The following is a 20,971-nucleotide window of genomic DNA, read 5'->3' as shown; positions in this document are numbered from 1 at the left end:
GTTGCTAATTTACAAAATTATAAACATGCCATCCAAATAATGCAAGATGCAAATGAGAGTTGATGAGCTTAGGTGTGATGGAAAGATATGACTCTGGATACTTCCTATTTGAGTGTTGTTGGTATGATTCTCATAATTGCTAAATATTACTTGAAGGTGGTACACCGTGTGTACTTTGTCTTTGCTAATGACCTAAGCATGTTTATAAACACATACCATTAGTTGTTGAATTTAGGATTTTTGGTGTGCAAGTTGATAAGATAACAATTATATTTGGAAGGGTCACTACAAGAGTGAGATATTTAAATTTTGTATTAGGTGGTCTAGGTCCTATCATGCAACCTAGTCTAATCTTGGAAAAAGCTCCAAATTGATATTCTAGGAGCAAAAAAAATCTAAAGTGGTAGTCAATTAATACATGAAATAAGTTGAATTGAGAACTAATTGTAATGAAACAAGTTGCACAATAGAAGAATATAATAAAAAAGTATAGTGCAATTAATTGATAATAATATGTTAGTTCAAAAGGGCAACCCCCTAATCCACATTAAGGGGTATATCTCCAATAGGCTTCAATAATAAGACAACACTCAATATGATGATAATAACTAACCTCTACCACTTAAATATGCCATATTTATGTCTAAAATGCCACCTAAATGGATTAAACCACCTATTTAAAACTATATTATTGATTGTATTTATATAACTTAATTATAGTCCCAAATCAACTACGCATAACCTAATACACTTGTAACATTAAAATAATAGTTCTACCGAATTAAATATATGTAAAAATTATGTAAAAATAAATAGTCATTTTCTATGCCCTACACAAACTTGATTCCAATTTTCAGTTTGACTTGATTATTTCTTTACAAATATTCAATTCTTTACTGGTTATACTTTGTAATAAGGCAAGGGTCCCATGGGAGGGGCTTAAGCTCTATTTTTAAGGAAGAGACTATCCAATGGAGATTTTGTTTTTTGGGCTATAGGGCTTTCCATTTTTAAGTCAGTGAAAATGGGGTGGGGCTAGAAATTGCCCCACCATCTTAGGAATTGTATTTGCCACTTGGCAATCAGAAAGGAGTTGAGATGAATTTCACCAAACATTTTAGAGGGAAAATAGAAAAAACAAATTATTTCATTTTTCACTGCCACTCTATTTTTTAGGAAGCCCCTTCCATGAGACCCCAGCCTAAGCATGCATATGGTAAATTACTAGATTACGACGACTAATGTGACTGCTCTGTAGCTGCAATTTGCCCTAGTTTGTACATCCGAGGTGCTCTGCTCAAGCCCCTTCAGCAATGGGGGATGAGGTCCAAGTGTAGCTTCATAATTTTAATCAATATTAAATAGATTAAGACACATTAAAGGGAGATTAACAGGATCAATAAACAGAATAAATGATTACAAATAAAAAATAGCATTGAACAGTTGAAAGCTGCGGGCGGCGGAACTTATTCATTTACTCTTCATGATAAGCTCTTGGATAGGTGGTCTCTAAGCATTTGGGCATTTCTATCTGCAAACTGACAGAATTGCTGGTTGTAGCCTTCATCATGATGATGAGATAAAGGAACATCTGTGTGCAGTTCATCTCCCTGATCAATTATGATGTTATGCAAAATACAACACACGAGGATTATGCGAGGCAATTTATGTTTGTCTGGTCGCCACATTACCCCATCAATAATTTTCCATGTTCCTTTGAACCGTGCTAGTGCCCGTTCAGCAACCAATTTTGTGTTTTTGTGCATTACATTGAACTTCTTTTTCATTGGAGAAAGATTTTTGCCTTGGTAAGGGGTGAGAAGCCAAGGTAATAGAGGATAAGCCTCATCACCCACTATGTATTCTCTTATCTGACTGCCATCTTGCAGATCCTTAACAGGGCCATTCAGCCTCTGACCATTTTTGCATAGCTTGAAAAATCCTGAGGTTTTCAGGATGCCATAATCATTCATGCTACCGGGCCATCCGGTTAGTATATCGAGAAACCTCAATTCTGGATCAACAATTGCCTGCATAATCATACTATAGTTTGCCTCAGAGTCATGCCAGATATTTGAAGCTTCTCCTGATGGCAAACTCATGACAATGTGAGTGGTATCAATGGCTCCACAACAGTTGGGTAACCCTTGAATCTTTTCAAATTTGACCTTAATTTCTTCCATTTGAGTTTCATGGGTCCACTTCAAGTGATGCATGCCTCGATCTTCCATAGCTTCTACAAACTTCCATGAAACTTGAGAAACTGTTGACTGCCCCACATCAAATGACTCCCCTACACTGAGCTGTGACTCACCTGAAGCCAATCTTCTCAAAGCAATAGCTACTTGTTTTCCAATCGTCACTACTCTCCCTTCTGCATCAATTATACCCGATGATGATGACCTTGCTGCCAAGTCAGACCCCACCAGAGTGCAGATATAGTCAAAAGTTTTCCTTGAAACCCTAAAAAATGATTTGAATTTTTCTTCTTCACCTTCTTCATTGTCTGCAAATGCTTGTCCTGCATCATTTGCAAACCATTGGTCCATGAATTACTATCAAGTGAGAGATTAATAAAGAAAGCTAAACAACATTTTTATATTATTCAGAGTATACATAATATATTTCCTATACCGGATATACATTGAATGGTCTTATATAATTATGTCTTGTAATAAGTTTTCTTTTTTTTTTTGATCAGTAAAGGCGGAGCCGAGTTTTATATTAATTATGTATAACTACAGTATTAACATAGCTGATTGATGAAGGATCAAAAAGGCTTATTGAATGCTTCTGAAACCATTCTCAGCACTTTCGAGAAAGAGGATTTCCAGGCAAGTTGATTTGTTACAGGTGTCATCTAACTATTTAGATAGTTGAGCTACATGGCAAAACATAGACAAGCATGAGCAGTCAAAATATGCAATATTGAAAGACTATTGTTGATCTTTCCAATGATAGTATTTCCTAAGTAATTATTTTGGATATGAAGGACTCTTGTACAAGAGTTTTCCTGTCATTAAAATTTAAAGGCAAGTTACGGGTGTCATCTAACTATTTAGATAGTTGAGCAACATGGCAAAACATAGACAAGCATGAGCAGTCAAAATATGCAATATTGAAAGACTATTGTTGATCTTTCCAATGATAGTATTTCCTAAGTAATTATTTTGGATATGAAGGACTCTTGTACAAGAGTTTTCTTGTCATTCCAGTATATATTATAAAATTGAAAGATGTCTTGACGATTAAGTAAATCTTATTGCACGTCAATTTATCTTTCTGTGATAGAATAATTCTTTTCTGAGAATGAAGAAATTGGGAAGGGGTTAGTTCGGAGTCTAGACCATGCTTTTTGAACATTTAGAGTTCAACCAATGAATTATTTAATTGCATGAAGTTTCCACAATTCATGATAGTTTGTTTAGATGAATTTCTGAATTTAATCGTGTTAAATTTTTCCATCAACATTTTGGATTATGTTCTATGATCCATCATCAAGATTTAGAAAAGAAAAAAGGTCATCCTGATGATGGATCATAGAACATGATCCAAAACATTGATGGAAATAATTTAACATGGTCAAATCCAGAAGTTCATCTAAACAATGAATTATTTCCTACCATTTTTTGCAAGTAATGTCTATATGATAATGCACTTTTATTCCCATTTAAGGTATGTATCTTCTCAAAATATTTAATAACCTATTGCAATTCCACTTACTATGACTGCTCCTTTTTTTTTTCTATTTTCTTTTATCATCTGATATTTCAAACAGAATCTGAAAATTAGAAATGGATAGCTTTGATGGAGGAGTCATGAAGATGCCATGGGATTGTAGAAACATAATTTATATCAGACCATAAGAAAAAAAACCGAAAATAGAAATTTAGCTGGTACCATTTGGCATCAATCTTATACCATTTGGTGTGAAATGTTTGTAAGTTTCGTTAAGGAAACAAATGGCAGACCCACAGGTACCAAAAATTTATAATAAGCCCAGGAATTCTGATCTGATTTCAAACTTAGTGTTATACATCAAGAGAGTCAAAAATATATAGAGAAAATATTATGTTAGAAGGAATTGGAAAAGAGATCCAAGTCCAGAAATGGAATTCTAGTAGCAGTCTGGCAAGAGGAAATAACATAAATCAGGAGTGGAACCTGACATAATAGGAGGCTAAGTGGAAAATCTAAGTCAAACAATGAAGATACGGTCAGGATACGAACTAATATCCATATCAATCAATCCATCATGTTGAAATTGTCTTTCTAAGAATTGGCTTTGCAAACCACATTATATCTAGAATTAAGTTTTTCAAAGAAAAATTTAGAAGCTGTGTAGGTAGGTGCAAAAGTAGAGATGCTGGCTCTCCTCGCTTTCATGGGGAGGTATGTCTCAGATACAACCCTCCTATGACTTTCCTAACTTATTTTATTATTTTATGTAAGATTTCACAAATGAATATTCAAATTTCATACCCTTGGTTACTGGTACTATGAGTATGATGACCCTTAAATATTACATTCAATTCTATATTAATGATTTGTATAAAGACCTTTAGAGTTAAAGTTCCCTTTTACATTATTTTTGTTCACAGACTTATTTTAAATTGAGGTTAAGAGCCCCAGCATTAGATTCGTGAATTGGAGCATTATGTGAAGATTGGTACAAAAGGTTGCCTTCTTGTTACTTAATATATCGAAATATTTGAAGAGTTCAAAATGAGATTGCTAATACTAGAAAAAGAATTAATGGATAACAGAATTGATAAAAGTACCAGATTGAAGTCAATGCCTGAGGCTGAAACTACCTCCAAGTAAGCTTAAATACTCTTACCCTCATGAATGTGGGAGAGGTATAATTGCTAGGAAAATCCAGTATAGGAGTTTGAACTGCTTCCCTGTCTCTATACCCACGGTTTCTGGTGACTGCATTTGTATATAACATAGTTGTATCTTCTTTCATTTACTCACATGGCCTAATTTGAATGGCATCTTTGTGTCTCTAGTGGTACCAATTCATCCACACCTCTAGGTAACCATGGGACCAGTAGTAAAGAGCTCTTGTTAAATATTGTAATTTTCTGAAATAATTTCTCTTCTAATGCCATTAATATATTAGAATCTAAAAGCAGAGTATTTCCACTACAAAGAGACTATAGTAATGTTTTCTGTATCATATTCAATTATGTATCTTCTGAAATAAGTTATTTTGCAAATAAAGAAACAAGAACTACCTCATAATATTTCCAGATAACTCATGTTCAGAGCAACTATAATTGTCTATGTTACTGGATATTTCATTTTTTCACCCAAGTAAATTAGAGATCACACTTTGCAAATTAGAGATCACACTTTGCAGATGGAAAGGAAGGAATCATGGGAAAACAATATAGAGAGATGCAGAAGGCATTGATAGCTTCTTTGACTTCATAATATTCCAAGAGTAGTCAAACAGTCTTTGCCATTTTAATTTACTATAAAGAGAATCCAAAAGGAAAATTAAGGATAGAACAAAACTCAAAAATGAAATGCATAATAAGGATCAAATATCGGCAATATATAAATCCTTATTGATGGAAAGAGAAAAACTTCAAATTAGACAGAATACAGCATAAACAGAAAAAATCAAATCAATTTGACTGTCTATGAAAATTGTGCAAACTGAACTTAATTGTGTTTGCAACCATGTTTTCGTGAATTTTTTTTTTTTTATTTCAAAAAAGGGTGAAAATTTATTAATCACAAAGAGCAGATATAAAGCAGTAAGGCAGGAAGCCTCAGCAAAAGCAAACCATTAAACTATCCTATCCTTATCTAATATTTGATCTAACACAATAGAAAGATCCAGAGGCAAAATACTCTTGTCAACAATATGCCATCCCTCCAAGCGAGCGAACGCCCACTTAGCCAAACAATCTGCTACACCATTCCATTCCCGAAAAATATGAGAAAAAGAGATAAAATCAAAAAATCCAATCAAACTGAAAATCTGTCGAAGAACCTGACTTCTAAAATGATTCTTATTGGTTATTTCAAAAACTGTTTGTCACTGGATAACATAACACACAAAATATCTAGTTTGTTAATAAAGAACATACTATTTTAACTATGGTTTATTCGTCCATTTTTGAACTGAGGGTTCAAATTTGAAATACTCACTGATAATCATTCAAGGATTACAGATTATTACCTATAAAAGGTATTTATGCAGTTAATTGTGCACCAGCATTAGTATCTACAATGCAGTTTTCTTCAAGTCACAAAAAAATAAATATATCATCTCTTTTTATGTCAAAGGAATAAAGGTCCTTTTTCAGAAGAATAAAGTTCCTCATTCAGGATAACATTTTATGGCATAGCAGTGCTAAAGTTTTGTGTTTTCCACATTTATTCTATGAGATAGGCAGATAAGTAGTTGATGAAGTGTCCATAAAATGAAGCTGTCAATTTCCATTATATTGCCAATACTTAATTCCATGATCAGAATAGTAAATTTTACTACACATGATTAAATGTGTCATTTCATGGTAGGTATGATAATTTACTTGGAAATATTACTCTTGTATGCCTGAACCTCTGTCCATACCTAGGTGGTTACTTGCCAGACGCCCATACTTGATACGAGCATGCTAATAATAATAGTGGATGCATATTCTATGATATTTTGCTAACGGTGCAGCGAACAATTCATTGGCCTGCCAAAACATGTATAGACACTTTCCAAGTGCAAAGTGAAGCCTTATACAATGATATATCTTCGCAGAAGCCTTCGTTTAAAGTTTATGAGCACAAATTATCTATATTCTGATCAAAGAAGCATAAAACAGATTTCTTATCACTTAAGTATATATCCATCAATGAAAGGTTTGCTTTGGAATCGGTAGTACACATTTCATCTTCAGCAACTTCCTCAAATCTGAGGCTCACTTATGATGGTATAGGATGGTAGTAAATATGCAATTCCTTTTCAACCGATCTTGAATTAAATACGATGTTGATATGTGTCTTAATTTTATGTTATGAGATAACAACTTAAATCAAATATTAAATGACCTAAGACACAAGAAATAAATGAGATACATGATCCCATTAACAACTAACTTCTAAAAAGATCCTAGAACCTAAGTTAACTTAACAGGTGAATAGATCCACACTAAAAAATTAGTTAGGACATAACCTTATTCACACTAACAGAAATCACTTCTCATAGTTCAATATTAGAACTGCTACCCTCTAATGCTTGGATTAGCTACTGCTACGGGGATCCAACAATAACTAATAAAAGGAAGCCAAAGGTTCTTCATTTGACAGCAAGAATATGCCCTTAGGAGGTAGTTGTTTGAACCTATTTGACAATCCAAAGAGGTAATTCTTTGACGACTAAAATTTGTATTGAAGAGTCGTTTTCTGACACTGAAAAAATGTATTGTAGTGCCCCACAAGACTTGTAATACCTCATGCCTAGCTATGTAGCAGTACATGTATATAACCATAGTGTGCAATTGTAGTTGCATACATGCATTAACTGTTAAGAGCTGTTAAAACTTAAGACAGTCCTTATTTCATATTGATCCCATGTATCTTGCCACTTGTTCTAGAAATAATGGGTCTTGTATGACACCTGCCAAGACATTCTTCTGTAAAGCAAAACAATCAAGAAAAGAAAAAATGTACTCAGATGATAGAGACTTATGAATATCTAATGAAACCTTTGTGCTTTCCTCTAATTACTGGTAGACCAGCAGAGAAAACCTAAAACGCTCCTTTCTCTTTATTTCTAGGGAGCATAAATCGCTGCTCTAGATGTCTTGCACTTAATAAAATGTTTGCAACTGCTATCCAAATTTGATGATGACAGAAAAGGAACTATCCCAACAGAATTGGTTTCTGATGTGATACATAGAGTTGTACATGGATGGCACATCCCATAATCCAATATGTAATATGGAGGAGATTCACAGTTGTAAATAGTTTGGTATATCAAATATTAAGCTTTTTGCTCTTTGTATGTCCAACCAGCACAGACCCTCATCATTTTGCATCTTTTTAATTCACACTAATGAATAGTGTAAACACAACAGTTTTGGTGGCATACTTGTTTCTGTTGGGTTTTTTGGTTTATCTTCCTTAGTTTCTGATGTGCATTCTGAGCAGTTTATATCAGATATGAAGAAAATGTTTACAGGAGTACAAATTTAGTAGAATAGTACAAAAGCTTAAATCAAGATACTTACAACAATTTGCATATAATCAAATTCTTAATATTACCGCTTGACAGACCATGAATAAAAAATTCAGAGAATTTTGGCTTTATTGCAAGAATCATGGACTCTTATTTAAAGACCAAAACAATTTACAGATTAGCTTTCATTAGCTGCAAACAAATATGATAAAATATGCATCCAAAAAGCAGCATTGCGCAATGACTATTAATTCTAGGATATTACTTTTCATAGGCTAACCTTGATCAATTGTAATATGTCCATATATGACCAGCAAAAATGCCAAGAGTTTTGTCAATACAGTACATACATATATGATAAGAAATCATATCCTAAAAATTAGTACGTAAAGTATGACATATTAAGAATTAATCCTAGTTCGACAGTTCAAATTCTATCCACTCTATCATATCAATTTCCACCCCATCATATCAATAGATACAGAAAATTAGCTCTGATGTTGGATAACGATGTTCTTTGAGGGAGCAACCTGGCACTTCAGCATCTAGTTCCCCTAAAGGTTATAGCTTTCCTTTTAGTAGGACTTGACATTCTAATCTTTTTATTTGTTCAAACACCAATGCCTCCTATTGTTTCTGCTCTTTCACAGTTTATATAAACTTCAAATTTTTTACTTTGCAGCCAAGATTTGGAATTCCTTGAAACCATATTTGTTAGAAATATTTGGAAAGTGGCCAATTCATTTGAGAATTTATTCCAGAGCAGGTTCTGTGTCAGAGGTTGGTTACCAATTCAACTCCATTCCACAACACTAAATCTAAAAGAATGGTAAATTTGGGAACAATGGTCTGGGCATGATTTTGAAAGTGAAAAAAGAAACATCTTATGCTATAATGTGTGTCCCCAACTATGGTTACATTAACAATATGACTACTTGGTTGATGGTTCCCAATCAAATCACTTTTTCCGTTAGAAGTAAATCACAATATCATGGAATTACAGAGAGCTCTAAGAGAAGTTGGATAGAAAACAGGGGAAAATCCTAAAGACAAACTCAAACAGCCAATCAAAATATGCACACATTTGCAATGTGTCTAACATGTTTAGAACATTCGATTTCTTCCATTTCAAGTAAACAATACTCAATTATAAAGCACACTAAAAAAAACATATAGAAAACAAAAGGAAGAAATTACAAAATGCAAAATAAACCATATACTTGCCGCATGGGGGAAATTTGTAAGCTGATGGTCTGCTTATCAATTGATCCAAATGTTAAATGTGCAAGAAAAGATGGACCCAGATTTTGAACAACACAGAAATTATCACTTCTATAAGAGGGGAAGGGAGCATTCCGTTGTACCATTTATGTTCAAAGGAAGGAAACAGTTCTTAACATCATCCACCGCATTTCATTCTCTAGGACTGGTTGTGAACTAAAATCTTCTTAACCGATCAATCATTTTTCATATTAAAACAACAAAGGGAATCACCCATTACAAGCTCGATTTTGAGATAAGTCATGAAACCACACAGACAGAGATAACCATCGAAAACAAACAATACACATTTCTTCATAATCTACTATTAAATAAGGGGAGCTGGTAATGAATACTGATACGCAATAAATAGTAATACCTGTAGTAGAGAGCTTGTGAGAGAGCTCCTCCCACCAGTCTGACTCAGTATTGTTCATGGAGGCTTCTGTTGCAAAACCACCATCCCTTCTCCTTTTCTTGCTAAATTTTCTTGGAGGTGCCATGGGAAATAAAATATACAGATCTGAGACGAGCCAAAGATTGAACAACAATTATATGTGCCGATGAAGAAGTAATGCCAACTGGGGTTGCAAAAAGATTGGGTAAGAATAATAATAAATGGATGCTAACTAACCAAACAAGATAATTCTATCAAGGAGTAAAAAATAATCCCGGTTGTCTATGTTTTCCTTCCTGGGAAAACTACTGTGTTTAAAGGTAGACAAAGAAAAGTACCTCTAAAATGAATGTAGCCAAATTGCAATAACTACAAGATATTTGAATCTATGTATATAGCACGACTACGGTTTCATGATCAGAGGTTTTCTTCCACCGTGCTTGTAACGATGGTAATTTTAGAAAAGGGACATCAAAGTAGAAGGAAACTTCTATGTGAAATTGTAAGCTTGTCTGTCGTATAGCTGACTAGGTATATTAATATTAATAAATGGTGTGTTCTGTTTATTTATTTATTTTTTATTAACAAAAAATTAATAGTTTTTAATGATTATTTGACATGCAAACTATTTCTGATGTTTAACATATTTCACATTCAAGCTTTTCAAATCTAAATATCGTAGTCTCATTTTAGTCTTTGTCATTTGATCACTTTAGAGGCTATGAGATTGGAGTTCTCTTCTTTGAACATATCATAGATAATTGCATCCTTAACATTTAATGGCAGATTTTTCTAATTTTGACATATACTTTTTCTCACCTCAATTTATATCTATATACTTCTTACATCCAAGTAAATAAAAATAGCCACATTAATATTTATTAAAAGATAAGGTAATTGTCATAAACACAACAAAAATCAGAAGTGAACAATGTTAAACACACGAATCAACAATAGACAAAAACATAGAACAACATAGTAGAAGACATTTATTGTACCCACCCATACAAAAATTGATATCAAATACTAGAAACATTCTATACATTTCCCATGGGCGATCATAATCTAATCTTTCAAATCTTTTGTGGAGATTGATTATATTTGAACTTAACGTAAGTCCTCTATGGTGCCTAGGTCACCAATAATTCCTAGATATTAGAAGTTAAAGATAATACATAAAGTTGTAATGGATGGATTGGTGGTTGTATGAGACACCATCATAACCAAAGGACACTACTATATTATGGTTGTACAAACACTATTACAACAAAAGGGATATAATTGTGCATTATTACAACTTGATTACATAAAGGTAGGGAGCACAAAAGATAGAAAAGATATGAAAGTCCCTAATACCAAGTCGTAATCCAATAAAATCTAAAACAAAACTAGAACAAAATAACCGAAATTGGTAAAAATGATTAAGCTTCTCTAACCTTTTCTCTTATTCACCTTTTTAACATGCAAACTATTCTCCATATTTAATGTAGAATATGAAAACATATTGAATATATTTATTATCCTTCATATTGGGCTCACATACTAGATTAAAAACTATAAGGAAAATAAAAACTTTTCATACATCATCTCAGGTTAACTAAATAAATACATTCAATTAAAGGATGTTTTTTATTTTTATTTTTATGAATTAAAGGATGAATTAGTTCTAAAGTATTATTAGTTAGAACAAATTATTGAAAAATATATAAAAATTAAATGTGAGGGTATGATGGGTACTTAGCTCTAAAAATAATTATGGAAGAATGATGCAAATGTGATACTAAATTAATTTACCACCATCAAATAATTAATAAAGCTTGAAATTGTTCTACCAAAATAATAAGCCCTCAACCTAGAATAATTTCAAGGGCAAGTTATTGTCTTGCAACAAATCTAAGAAGAAAGTAATAAGACATGAGCAAGAGAACTAGCCCTCCTTCAAGAATGATTGGGATAGAAAATTGTCGCCTAAACACTTTTATTTCTAATTCTTAACAATAAGTAGACTTAATCCATGCCAACAATTCACCTTGCCACACAAAACACCCATTTTTAGAGGTTTTCTAGGCAACACTCACACATTCCACCATAGTTATATATATCGATATTGTTGTATGTCATCAAGTGCTCCTTTGTGATGAAGTGAAAGATAAAGTTGTCGTAGAACCCACCCTATGCATGAATATTCTTGACATTCACGGGGATCTCCTTCCTTGTGAGGAGATTAGTCCTTTATGTTGGTGTGAATAAGGTGTTTTACCTAACCATTTCATCTAGAAGGTCCCGAGTTTACTTAGGTCATAGGAATATTTCTAGAAGCATTAGTTGTCATAATAACTTATATTATATTATGTAATTTACTTCTCGTGTCTTTGGTCATTTAATGTTTGTTGTCCCATGTTATGGGATTAAGACACTTGTCATGATCCTATCTAATCACATCTCTCACCTTGCCTATTTAAGCAAGGCCTCTTAAAAATGCATATTATAATAGGGGTATGTACTATCACTGATCCATTATTGAGCATTATACATTTTCATCCATAATTAAGGAAGTTATTCTCTTGGTATCCTCTCTTGTGGAAGGGTTTTTTTGTTTTGTAGGTGATCTTGGGTTGTGCAAGCTAACTATCAATTCCTACACTATAGACACTTCTCCACTCTATTTTCTTCTTCCATGTGAAAAAGTTGATTTAACCTTGTGTAATGTATGTATTGTCCTAGGTCTAACATGTACAAAATCATGGTAAGTAGATTTGAAGATAACACACATTTTGGTGATATCAATATGAAGATCAACTCATTTTAGGATACACACTCTCACTTTTATTATTCTATTTTATTTTTCATCCTCTTCTCTTCCATCATATCATTTATTTGATCCATCAATAGATCCTAAAAAAAGGAGCCACTCTAGTTAACTCATCACCCTATCATCAAATGGCATATACCTTCTTATCCCACATTGTTTGTTTCAAATAGTTATGACCATGGGGATATTGATTCATACGATAATTACCTGGAGTATTTGGGTTAGGAATTCATAACCTTTGATAACCTTGGATGGGGCCCATATCAAGGATGCATTTTGCAACTAAACTTGGATCAAACAGGAACTTTTCAAGTCCCAGTTTGGTGATAAATATGGACATAGGAGTCTAGTTTGGCTACCTATAGAGATACAACCATGTGGATTGAAAATGATTTGGATTACCTCAAAAGAAATTTAGTAGATGCTAGAGTTTCATGAATATCCCCTAAAATACTATTTCAATGACCAAGTCTCTATTCAAAGAGTAAGAATTGGAAATCAAATAGAAGAAATAAAAATTGGGGACACTCAACCTCCATATAATGAATTACACTACCTACCTTATGATCAGGTGAAATGTGACACATAGAAGGATCAACCCTAGAAGTACTCATAGCTACCCTAGTATGTAATGAATTGGGATGCTTGAGGTTGGGGAAACCAAGTGATAGCTCCAAAATATGACCTGAATGAATGATCAATTGATGCCTCTAAGGCACTAGCCTCATACCAATCCTAGCACAAATAAATCAAGTAAATGAGCAGCTCAAATAACACATATGTCAACTTCAACTTATATAATATGATAAATGAGACTTTCATGCATCCCTTACCTTCATTGTATGCACAATACAATGAATCTACACCAACTAGGTGAGATGTTTACAACTCAAAAACAAATAATCCTAGTAAGATTTTAGCCCCTTTATACACATCTTCAAAACTATTTGGTCTTCGCTATATATAAAAAAGAAAACATGTCTTTCCAAGTGTAGTCCACCTAGTGAGTTCAACCCATAGGGATCATGTTTGAAGGGGTTCCTCCTCCAACAAATGTTTCCTTTTCTAGGATATACCTCAAGTGTCCAAAGGATCCCTTAAATCAAACAATTCACAATGTGATTTTGTTGTGACCAATTTATCTAAACTAGATAAGTCTAAAGGGGTGGGAGATCCCAACTCCCACATTAAATCTTAAACCATGATTTTTTGAGATTTCCTTCTAGATGGGAAGGATTCCTTGCAAGAATTTTCCAAAACAATTTGAGATGGATAGCCTTCTAAATAGTATTATAACTTCCCAAAGGTATCAATTCATTCTTTCTAAAAATTCATTGGTAAATTTGTCATAAATTTTAACATGAAAAAAAAGTGTAAAAATAACAATATGAGAAATATTTCTAGTGCTAAATATAACCCCAATTAATTAGTTATAAATTTGATAGAAAGATGGTGACAAGTTCTCTATTTATCTAAAAGTGCATTGAGCATGTATAAGATGTAATTTTGTGATCTCTTCATGCATTCCTTAAACATGGGTACATGTGATGAGGTCCAAGAATTCCCTTAAAAGTCACATGGAGAGGCTCTTTAAATCACTCTCTATATTTCCCAAACTAAAATTAATATGGACACATACCTAGAATTAGTATTGTAACTTGTATTTCTGTTAGGTTTGTCTTTACAAACATTTGCAGTGTGACCAGGTTTATGGCAAACAAAGCAAACAGGTTTAAAGACCTTCTTACCAGTAGGCTTATTGATCTTAGGAGCATATTTGTTCTTAGGATTGTTGCTCTTTGTAACAGAGGATTCACCTTTTTCAGTTGTATGAAAACCAAGTCCAGAGAAATCACCCTTCATTCTTTGTGATTGAATGTGTTCTTCCAGCATGGTAGAACTCTTGATGAACTTCTCCAATTTCTCATTGGCTTCAGTAAACTATTTTGTGAGATCCTCATTATGCTTTGACAAGTTCTCTTTTAGGGATGATGCAAGTTCAAGATCTAGCTACAGGTTTTCATTTTCTTCTCTTTCAGCAATCAAATGCTCATGCATAGTGGCATTTTCTCGTTTGATCTTTGTAATCTCTTGATCGCTTTCCCTGATAAGATCTTCAACAACTCTTCTGGCTTCCAGTTCTTGACTCATGCGGATAGTGAGACCTTTTAGCTCTCTTCTCAGATTCAGTTTCTCATCATTTAACTTTTCAACTTCCTCTACTAAAGCATCAATATTGGCTTCATCTGAAGAACTATTATCAGATATCTCTAATAGTTTTTTAGTTAACTCTCTCCTTTTGACTTGAGAAGCTTTCAGTTTGACCCTTAGGTTTTCAAGCTCATTTTTGCTAGCTTCTAGCTCTCTATCCATCTCGAAGTAGCTCCTGTCCCTCATGGTGGTTTCAAGGCTCCCTTCTAAGCGGTTAGGCTTTAAAGAAGTTAGGCTTTGATACCAATTGATGGACTTGAAAAGAACTGAGAGGGGGGGATGAATCAGTGACACCAAAAACCAAACTATTTTAAACACTAATCGGTAGATGAACTTAACAAAGCTTTTACACACAATACATGTAATCCAAAATGATATAACAACATCCACAAAAAGTAAAGCATCCACCATAATACAAGTGTTTATATGTGGAAAACCCAAAGAAAAACCACGGTGAGATGGAACTCACAAGTTAACTATCTGCAGTAATAGATAACTAACTGGTTAAGGTCTACAAAGTTCTCTTCTAGGAGTGAATCTTGTTAGAGATCCCAAAGCTTGATTAGAAGCTTATACCCTGTCAGGAGTAACCTCGGTGGAGGATTTCAGAATCCAAACTAATGGATCACCTTGTTAGAGGATTTATACATTGAAGCTTGTTAGAGCTTACCCGGTTAAGGGATTTGATTATGTTGTAATGGTTAGAAAACAACAAGAATGGTTTGATCTGTTCTGAGTAGCACAATACTTGCTTGATCAGATCCTTCTAAGTACATTCAACACACTCTTCATCTTAACACGTATCGCTCTTCAATAAAAAATTTCTCTCTTCATGCATACCATCATAACATAACATAACTTCTCTTGACTTGTCTCTGTAATGATTTACTAAGATGTCTTTAAATAGATATTCAAATCTTATGTCGGTTCAAGGAAATCATGACACAATTTCCTAGGTGCAGTGTATCTAGACAAGTGATTATAACTCATCACAAAAATGACCGCCAAGTAGTCGGTGCTTGTAACTCATCACATAAATAACCAAATACCGGTTGGAACAATCAAGGCCGGTTTGAATAAAACATATGAACCATTGTCCTTGAATCTCCGCTTGATCGCCATCTTGATGCCAACTTAGTATAACCACAGGTTGTCCCTTATGCATATACCGATTGACACAAAGTACTGGTTAGGGATTAACCTCTAACATACTGGTTAACAGTGTAAACAATTGAAGTTACACCGGTAGTCAATATAATCATATGTGTGTGTGAGAGTGTTTCATCAATGACAACAAGTGATGAATATATTACAATCATCATCAAGCCAACAATCTCCCCCTTTGGCATTGATGGCAACACTTAGAAATTTTATAGGAATACCGCTAAGTGTGCATACACAACAAATTTACACATATACTCATACTCCCCCTTAATGCATGCATAAATACAAAATTTTCAAAAAGACACACATACATATTTCTTCTCCCCCTTTGACAACAATGCCAAATTGAAAAGATAAAATATATACATATATATATAGAAAATTTGTATCAAAGTGTTCATCATATAGAACAATAACTTTAAAAAAAGTTCATGCATTAGCTAATCTCATAAAAATATCATTGAAGCTCTTCTTCATCTGTGACAAAGTGTTTTCCCATGATTGCAGTATGTTTGTAGTATACTCGAATGTAGACGTCAGCCGGGAATGGAATTCTTCCATTGAGTCTAGTGTGCAGGTTTCAGGGGTTGCAAGAATGACTTCTGCATTGGAGTAGGCTCTCTGAAGAATGTCTACTTTTGATGTGAGCAGACATTTGAGGTCTTTTTTAAGAGATCAGAGTCTCTTTGCCTTCTCATTATCATAGTTGTCTAGTCTGTTATGCAAATCATCTATAGACTTGCTAAAGGCATGTATAGAATCCTAGAGTGGGACATATGCCTTGCATATTCGTTCCATTTCTTTCTTTGTTTCAACTCGACTTTTTGAAATGTCAGAATAAAAGAAAGTAACATTGGAGGTAGAAGCAAGATACTTTCTTCCTATTTCAATAGCTTTACTCAACAGACTTTTATTATGAGATAGAGCCATTTTGCTACTATCAATATCCTTTTCCAGTTTATCTCCATATTTCTTCTTGTGGCTCTTTTCAGCATATAGTTGAGCATAATCTTCTAGTGATTTAATTTGATTAGATGCATCTGCAACTAACTGACCAAGTTTGCTAATGGGTGTAGAAAGATGTGCTATAGATGTTTCTGGTAGTAAACCAGACAAAATTTCTACTGCAGTTTGAATTATCTCTTCTTCAACCCTTTGCTCTTTCAGTCTCTTCTTGCACGCCCTAGATTGCATAACATTAGCAATCTTCATCATTTATGATGCACTTAGATTGTTCATATCTATTGGTCCTGAGATGCTTAGAGAATCATCATCATCATCTTCAAGTTGTATCTTCTTTGTCGGTTCAAGGGATACAACCTTAATGATGGTTTTCTCTGTATTCTTCTCCATTTCCTATTGTGTGACAACAACTTCAATAGGCTCCTTTTGAATTTCTTGAATGACCAGTGGAGATTGGGGTTTCTCCAGTTGTTTTGTTGCCGGTGGATTGTCCACTTTTGGTTGAGTAGCCGATTGCTCAACTAAGGTAACATGTACATTAGTGATTGTTGGGGGCTCCATATCTGGTGTAGTGTTGTCTCCAGATAGGTCCACTATGTTCTCAACATCATTATCAACAAGAATAATGAAATCATTCTTCTTCTGGAGAGGATAGACCTCATCAGGTTGAATAATCTCCTCTTCATCCATTTCCGGTCTATTAACATCATCAACAACATTATCCTCATTCATAGAGGATTGGATGAGCTCTTCCATCTGTTTGATTTCACAGGCAATATGATGGGTCTCATTTTCAAAAATTGCCCTCTTTCCACTGATTAACTTCAGTCTCCTTGCTTTGAATGTAAACTGAGATTTGTATCGAGCAACTAAGGCACTAATATCATCTTTAGAAAATTCAGAGAAATATTGTGCAAATACCCCATCAATGATTTCTTTTTCTAATATAATAGCTTCCTCCCATTTATTCAAAAGAATAGTATTCAAAGAATCTGAGATATCATTTTCTAACTCATGTGGATATCTATTGTAATGACACAGATGAGTGATTACCTGTTGAATCACTTGCTCTTTCTCATTTTTAGTGAAAGAATCAAAATGCTCCTTTACATTGTCAAACCTATTCCTCCTTAGTGTCTTCATTGTTCTTTCAAAATGGGTTTCAGGTTTGAAGGATGCAATATAAATAGGCACAGTTGCCTTTGGCACTTCCTTAACCTTCTTGGATATTCTGCCGGTTGCTTTTTCTTTCTTTGGTTCTTCATCAAAATCTATTCCCTCAGACTCTGGTTGCAAAATTAATTTCTTGCATCTCTTCTTTGTATCCTTCTTAGTATATAATTTGTGTTCCAGTTTCTTTTTGGTTAGGACACTCCTGGTAACCCTAGTACTCTTTGTTGCTAGAGATGCTTCATCAGACTTTTTATTCTTTCCTTTTGAATTTTTGATAGGTGCAGTACTGGTTTGTTCAGATGCTTCTTGGACTGTCACAATGTCCAGTTTTACCTTCTTCTTATCTATAGGTGATGATAAAAGGGTATTAGCATAACCAACCAGTAGATCATGGTTAACCTCATAATTCATGTCTTCCATTTCTTCTTCTCTTGGCTCAATTGCTTGCATTAAGCAAAAGTTAGTGGTAACAGTGAAGATTATATCCTTCTCAAAATGTTTTACCACATCTTTCGGTAGCCTCATTCTCATGCTCATCTTCTTTTGGAACTCATTGAAATACCTATTCAAGGAAGCATGGAAAGTATTCTTTACAACCTTGATGTTGTTCTTGATTTGAGCCAAGACCGGTGAGTCCTTTGACCACTCAATGTCTCCAATCCCTAGTAGAAAGTTCTGAAAGTAAAAGAATAGAAGGACTAATAGCTGACCATACTTGAATTTCAGACTGCTATCCTTCTTGATAGTTTGCAAATTCAAAAACAATTATCTCCTGATAGCTTCACATAGATCATAGTCTGCATTATCAACAATCATTTTGACAGCTATGTGAACTGTTATAGATGGAATACTATTAAGTCTATTGGAGTAAAATACTCGGTAGTTGATCACCATTGCTGCTAGTTTTACAACAGGGTCCTTAATGTTGTTGACGGAAAAAGAACATCCATAAGATGTAGAACCGGTTAATTTGAAGACATTATCCTTTAGAATTTTCCTTAGCTCAGGTACTTCACCGATTGAGAAATAGCCAGTCACAACTTGAATGGCTTCCTTTGTAATTGTGTGAGTCCTTTCTAAGTACATGTTTTCTCCATGAACTCTACTCAAAATTATTCTGATATGTGCTTCTTCGAAATCATCAAGAAAATAAGAGGCATTATGAAAACCCTTTTCGTAAATCCTAGCATATTGTGTCTTAATCTTACCATTCTTATCGCAAAGTAATTTCAATTGGGTGTAGATGTATAGAGACCCTAAGTCTTCTAGCTTGTAGTCAATATAACTAGACAAATCACCTTTGACCAAAACTCCGCTCAGAACTTGCGATAATACATTATATGACACAATCTTATCTGCCTTTTGAGCTTCCATAGGCTCAAAAGTGTTCATCAACCTCTCTACAGACTTTGAAGTAGATGCCATTCTAGATGAACAAGATTAGAAGTGGTATGTTCAAATAAATACCTTGTTTCATGCACATTGCCCCATTTACCAGTTGAAATGCCCAAGTGCACACCAGTTTGACCTTCTGCAACCTTCAACTTAACTTAATTCCACAAATCACGAAACAATTTGACAATTTACAGCAAGACAATCTTACTCAGCTTAGCAAGCACTCCAAGTTTCTTTCTCGAATGCGTTAGGGTAAAAATGACAAAGTAAAACTCACTTTTATCCTTTTTACCTATTGCAATAAATGCTCACCCGTTAGGGTTACAAACCCTAATTTTACTACTCAAATGGAAAACCGGTTGATAACATGTTAACAAAAAGCTACCAAAATTTCATGTTTCAAAATTCTTTTGCTGCTCATTTTTCACAAGGGGTTAGTAGATGTTTTACCATTAAGCTCCCCTTAGCCATATTAAAAAGGCTTACGTCACTGATGCAGGGTTCTCTTCACTGGGTGAAGGAACAATTTCTTCTTCAAGTGACTCATCACTTTTCTTCTTCCAAGTTTGATTCATTTCCTCTCTGGTTTCTTCAACATTAACTTTTTGCTTCCCTTCTGATCTTTAGAAGAGTTGACCGGTTTGTTGTTTCTGGATCTACATAATTTTGCTAAGTGCCCTAGTTTGTTACAGTGATAAATAGTGATACCGGATGATCTCCAAGGTCCTGCATTTCCTCTTCCTTTTCTTCTTCTACAGTTCATAGCCACATGACCAAAGTTATTACAGATGGTGCAAATAAGATTTGTTACCTTTTTCATCTCAAATGGACTAAACCAGTTGCCATAGGATCTTTGCCAGTTTAGGTTTACCCGGCTGTTAAAGTTCCTCATTCAGTCACCATTTGGTCTTGGATGCATGTGTGGTACAAGATTGTTTGCTCCATATCTGCACTCAACATATCTATGTCCATACATTTGACATGTGAAGCAATGACCTTCAAACTTCTTGGACACATACCTAGCATTACTACTGTAACTTATTTTCTGTTAGGTTTGTCTCTACAAACATTTGCAGTGTGACCAGGTTTATGGCAAACAAAGCAGACAAGTTTAAAGACCTTCTTACCGGTAGGCTTATTGATCTTAGGAGCAAATTTGTTCTTAGGATTGTTGCTCTTTGTATTGGAGGATTCACCTTTTTTAGTTGTATGAAAACCAAGTCCACAGACATCACCCTTCATTCTTTGTGATTGAATTTGTTCTTCCAGCATGGTAGAACTCTTGATGAACTTCTCCAATTTCTCATTGGCTTTAGTAAGCTATTTTGTGAGATCCTCATTATGCTTTGACATGTTCTCTTTTAGGCATGATGCAAGTTCAAGATCTAGCTGCAAGTTTTCCTTTTCT

General features: G+C 34.1%; 1 protein-coding gene across 2 annotated transcripts; it reads right to left on the bottom strand.

The window, feature by feature from the left end:
* Positions 1 to 1,401: 1,401 nt before the first annotated feature.
* On the bottom strand, positions 1,402 to 10,301 carry LOC131048844 (protein ANTAGONIST OF LIKE HETEROCHROMATIN PROTEIN 1). Of its 2 annotated transcripts, XM_057982918.2 has the most exons (3): positions 10,184 to 10,301; positions 9,828 to 10,029; positions 1,402 to 2,521 (listed from the first exon to the last, which is right to left on the bottom strand). In XM_057982918.2, exons 2-3 carry the CDS (start codon positions 9,949 to 9,951, stop codon positions 1,482 to 1,484), a joined length of 1,164 nt encoding a protein of 387 aa, XP_057838901.1. In that variant the 5' UTR covers positions 9,952 to 10,029; positions 10,184 to 10,301; the 3' UTR covers positions 1,402 to 1,481. The 2 variants fall into 2 exon arrangements, with proteins under 2 accessions (XP_057838901.1, XP_059073405.1); XM_059217422.1 differs by lacking the exon at positions 10,184 to 10,301 and having other exon boundaries at positions 9,828 to 10,170.
* Positions 10,302 to 20,971: the final 10,670 nt, after the last annotated feature.

The sequence above is a fragment of the Cryptomeria japonica genome, chromosome 1, assembly GCF_030272615.1.
Source record: "Cryptomeria japonica chromosome 1, Sugi_1.0, whole genome shotgun sequence".
Taxonomy (NCBI): Eukaryota; Viridiplantae; Streptophyta; class Pinopsida; order Cupressales; family Cupressaceae; genus Cryptomeria; species Cryptomeria japonica.
Note: the sequence above shows the minus strand (reverse complement) of the source record. Positions and strands in the feature narration are given on the sequence as shown.

Coding starts and splice junctions, on each gene's coding strand:
- LOC131048844 (XM_057982918.2), bottom strand. CDS start 9,951: ATGGCACCTCCAAGAAAATTTAGCAAGAAAAGGAGAAGGGATGGTGGT. Junction 2,522..9,827: donor TCACAAGCTCTCTACTACAG/GTATTACTATTT, acceptor CAAATGATGCAG/GACAAGCATTTGCAGACAAT.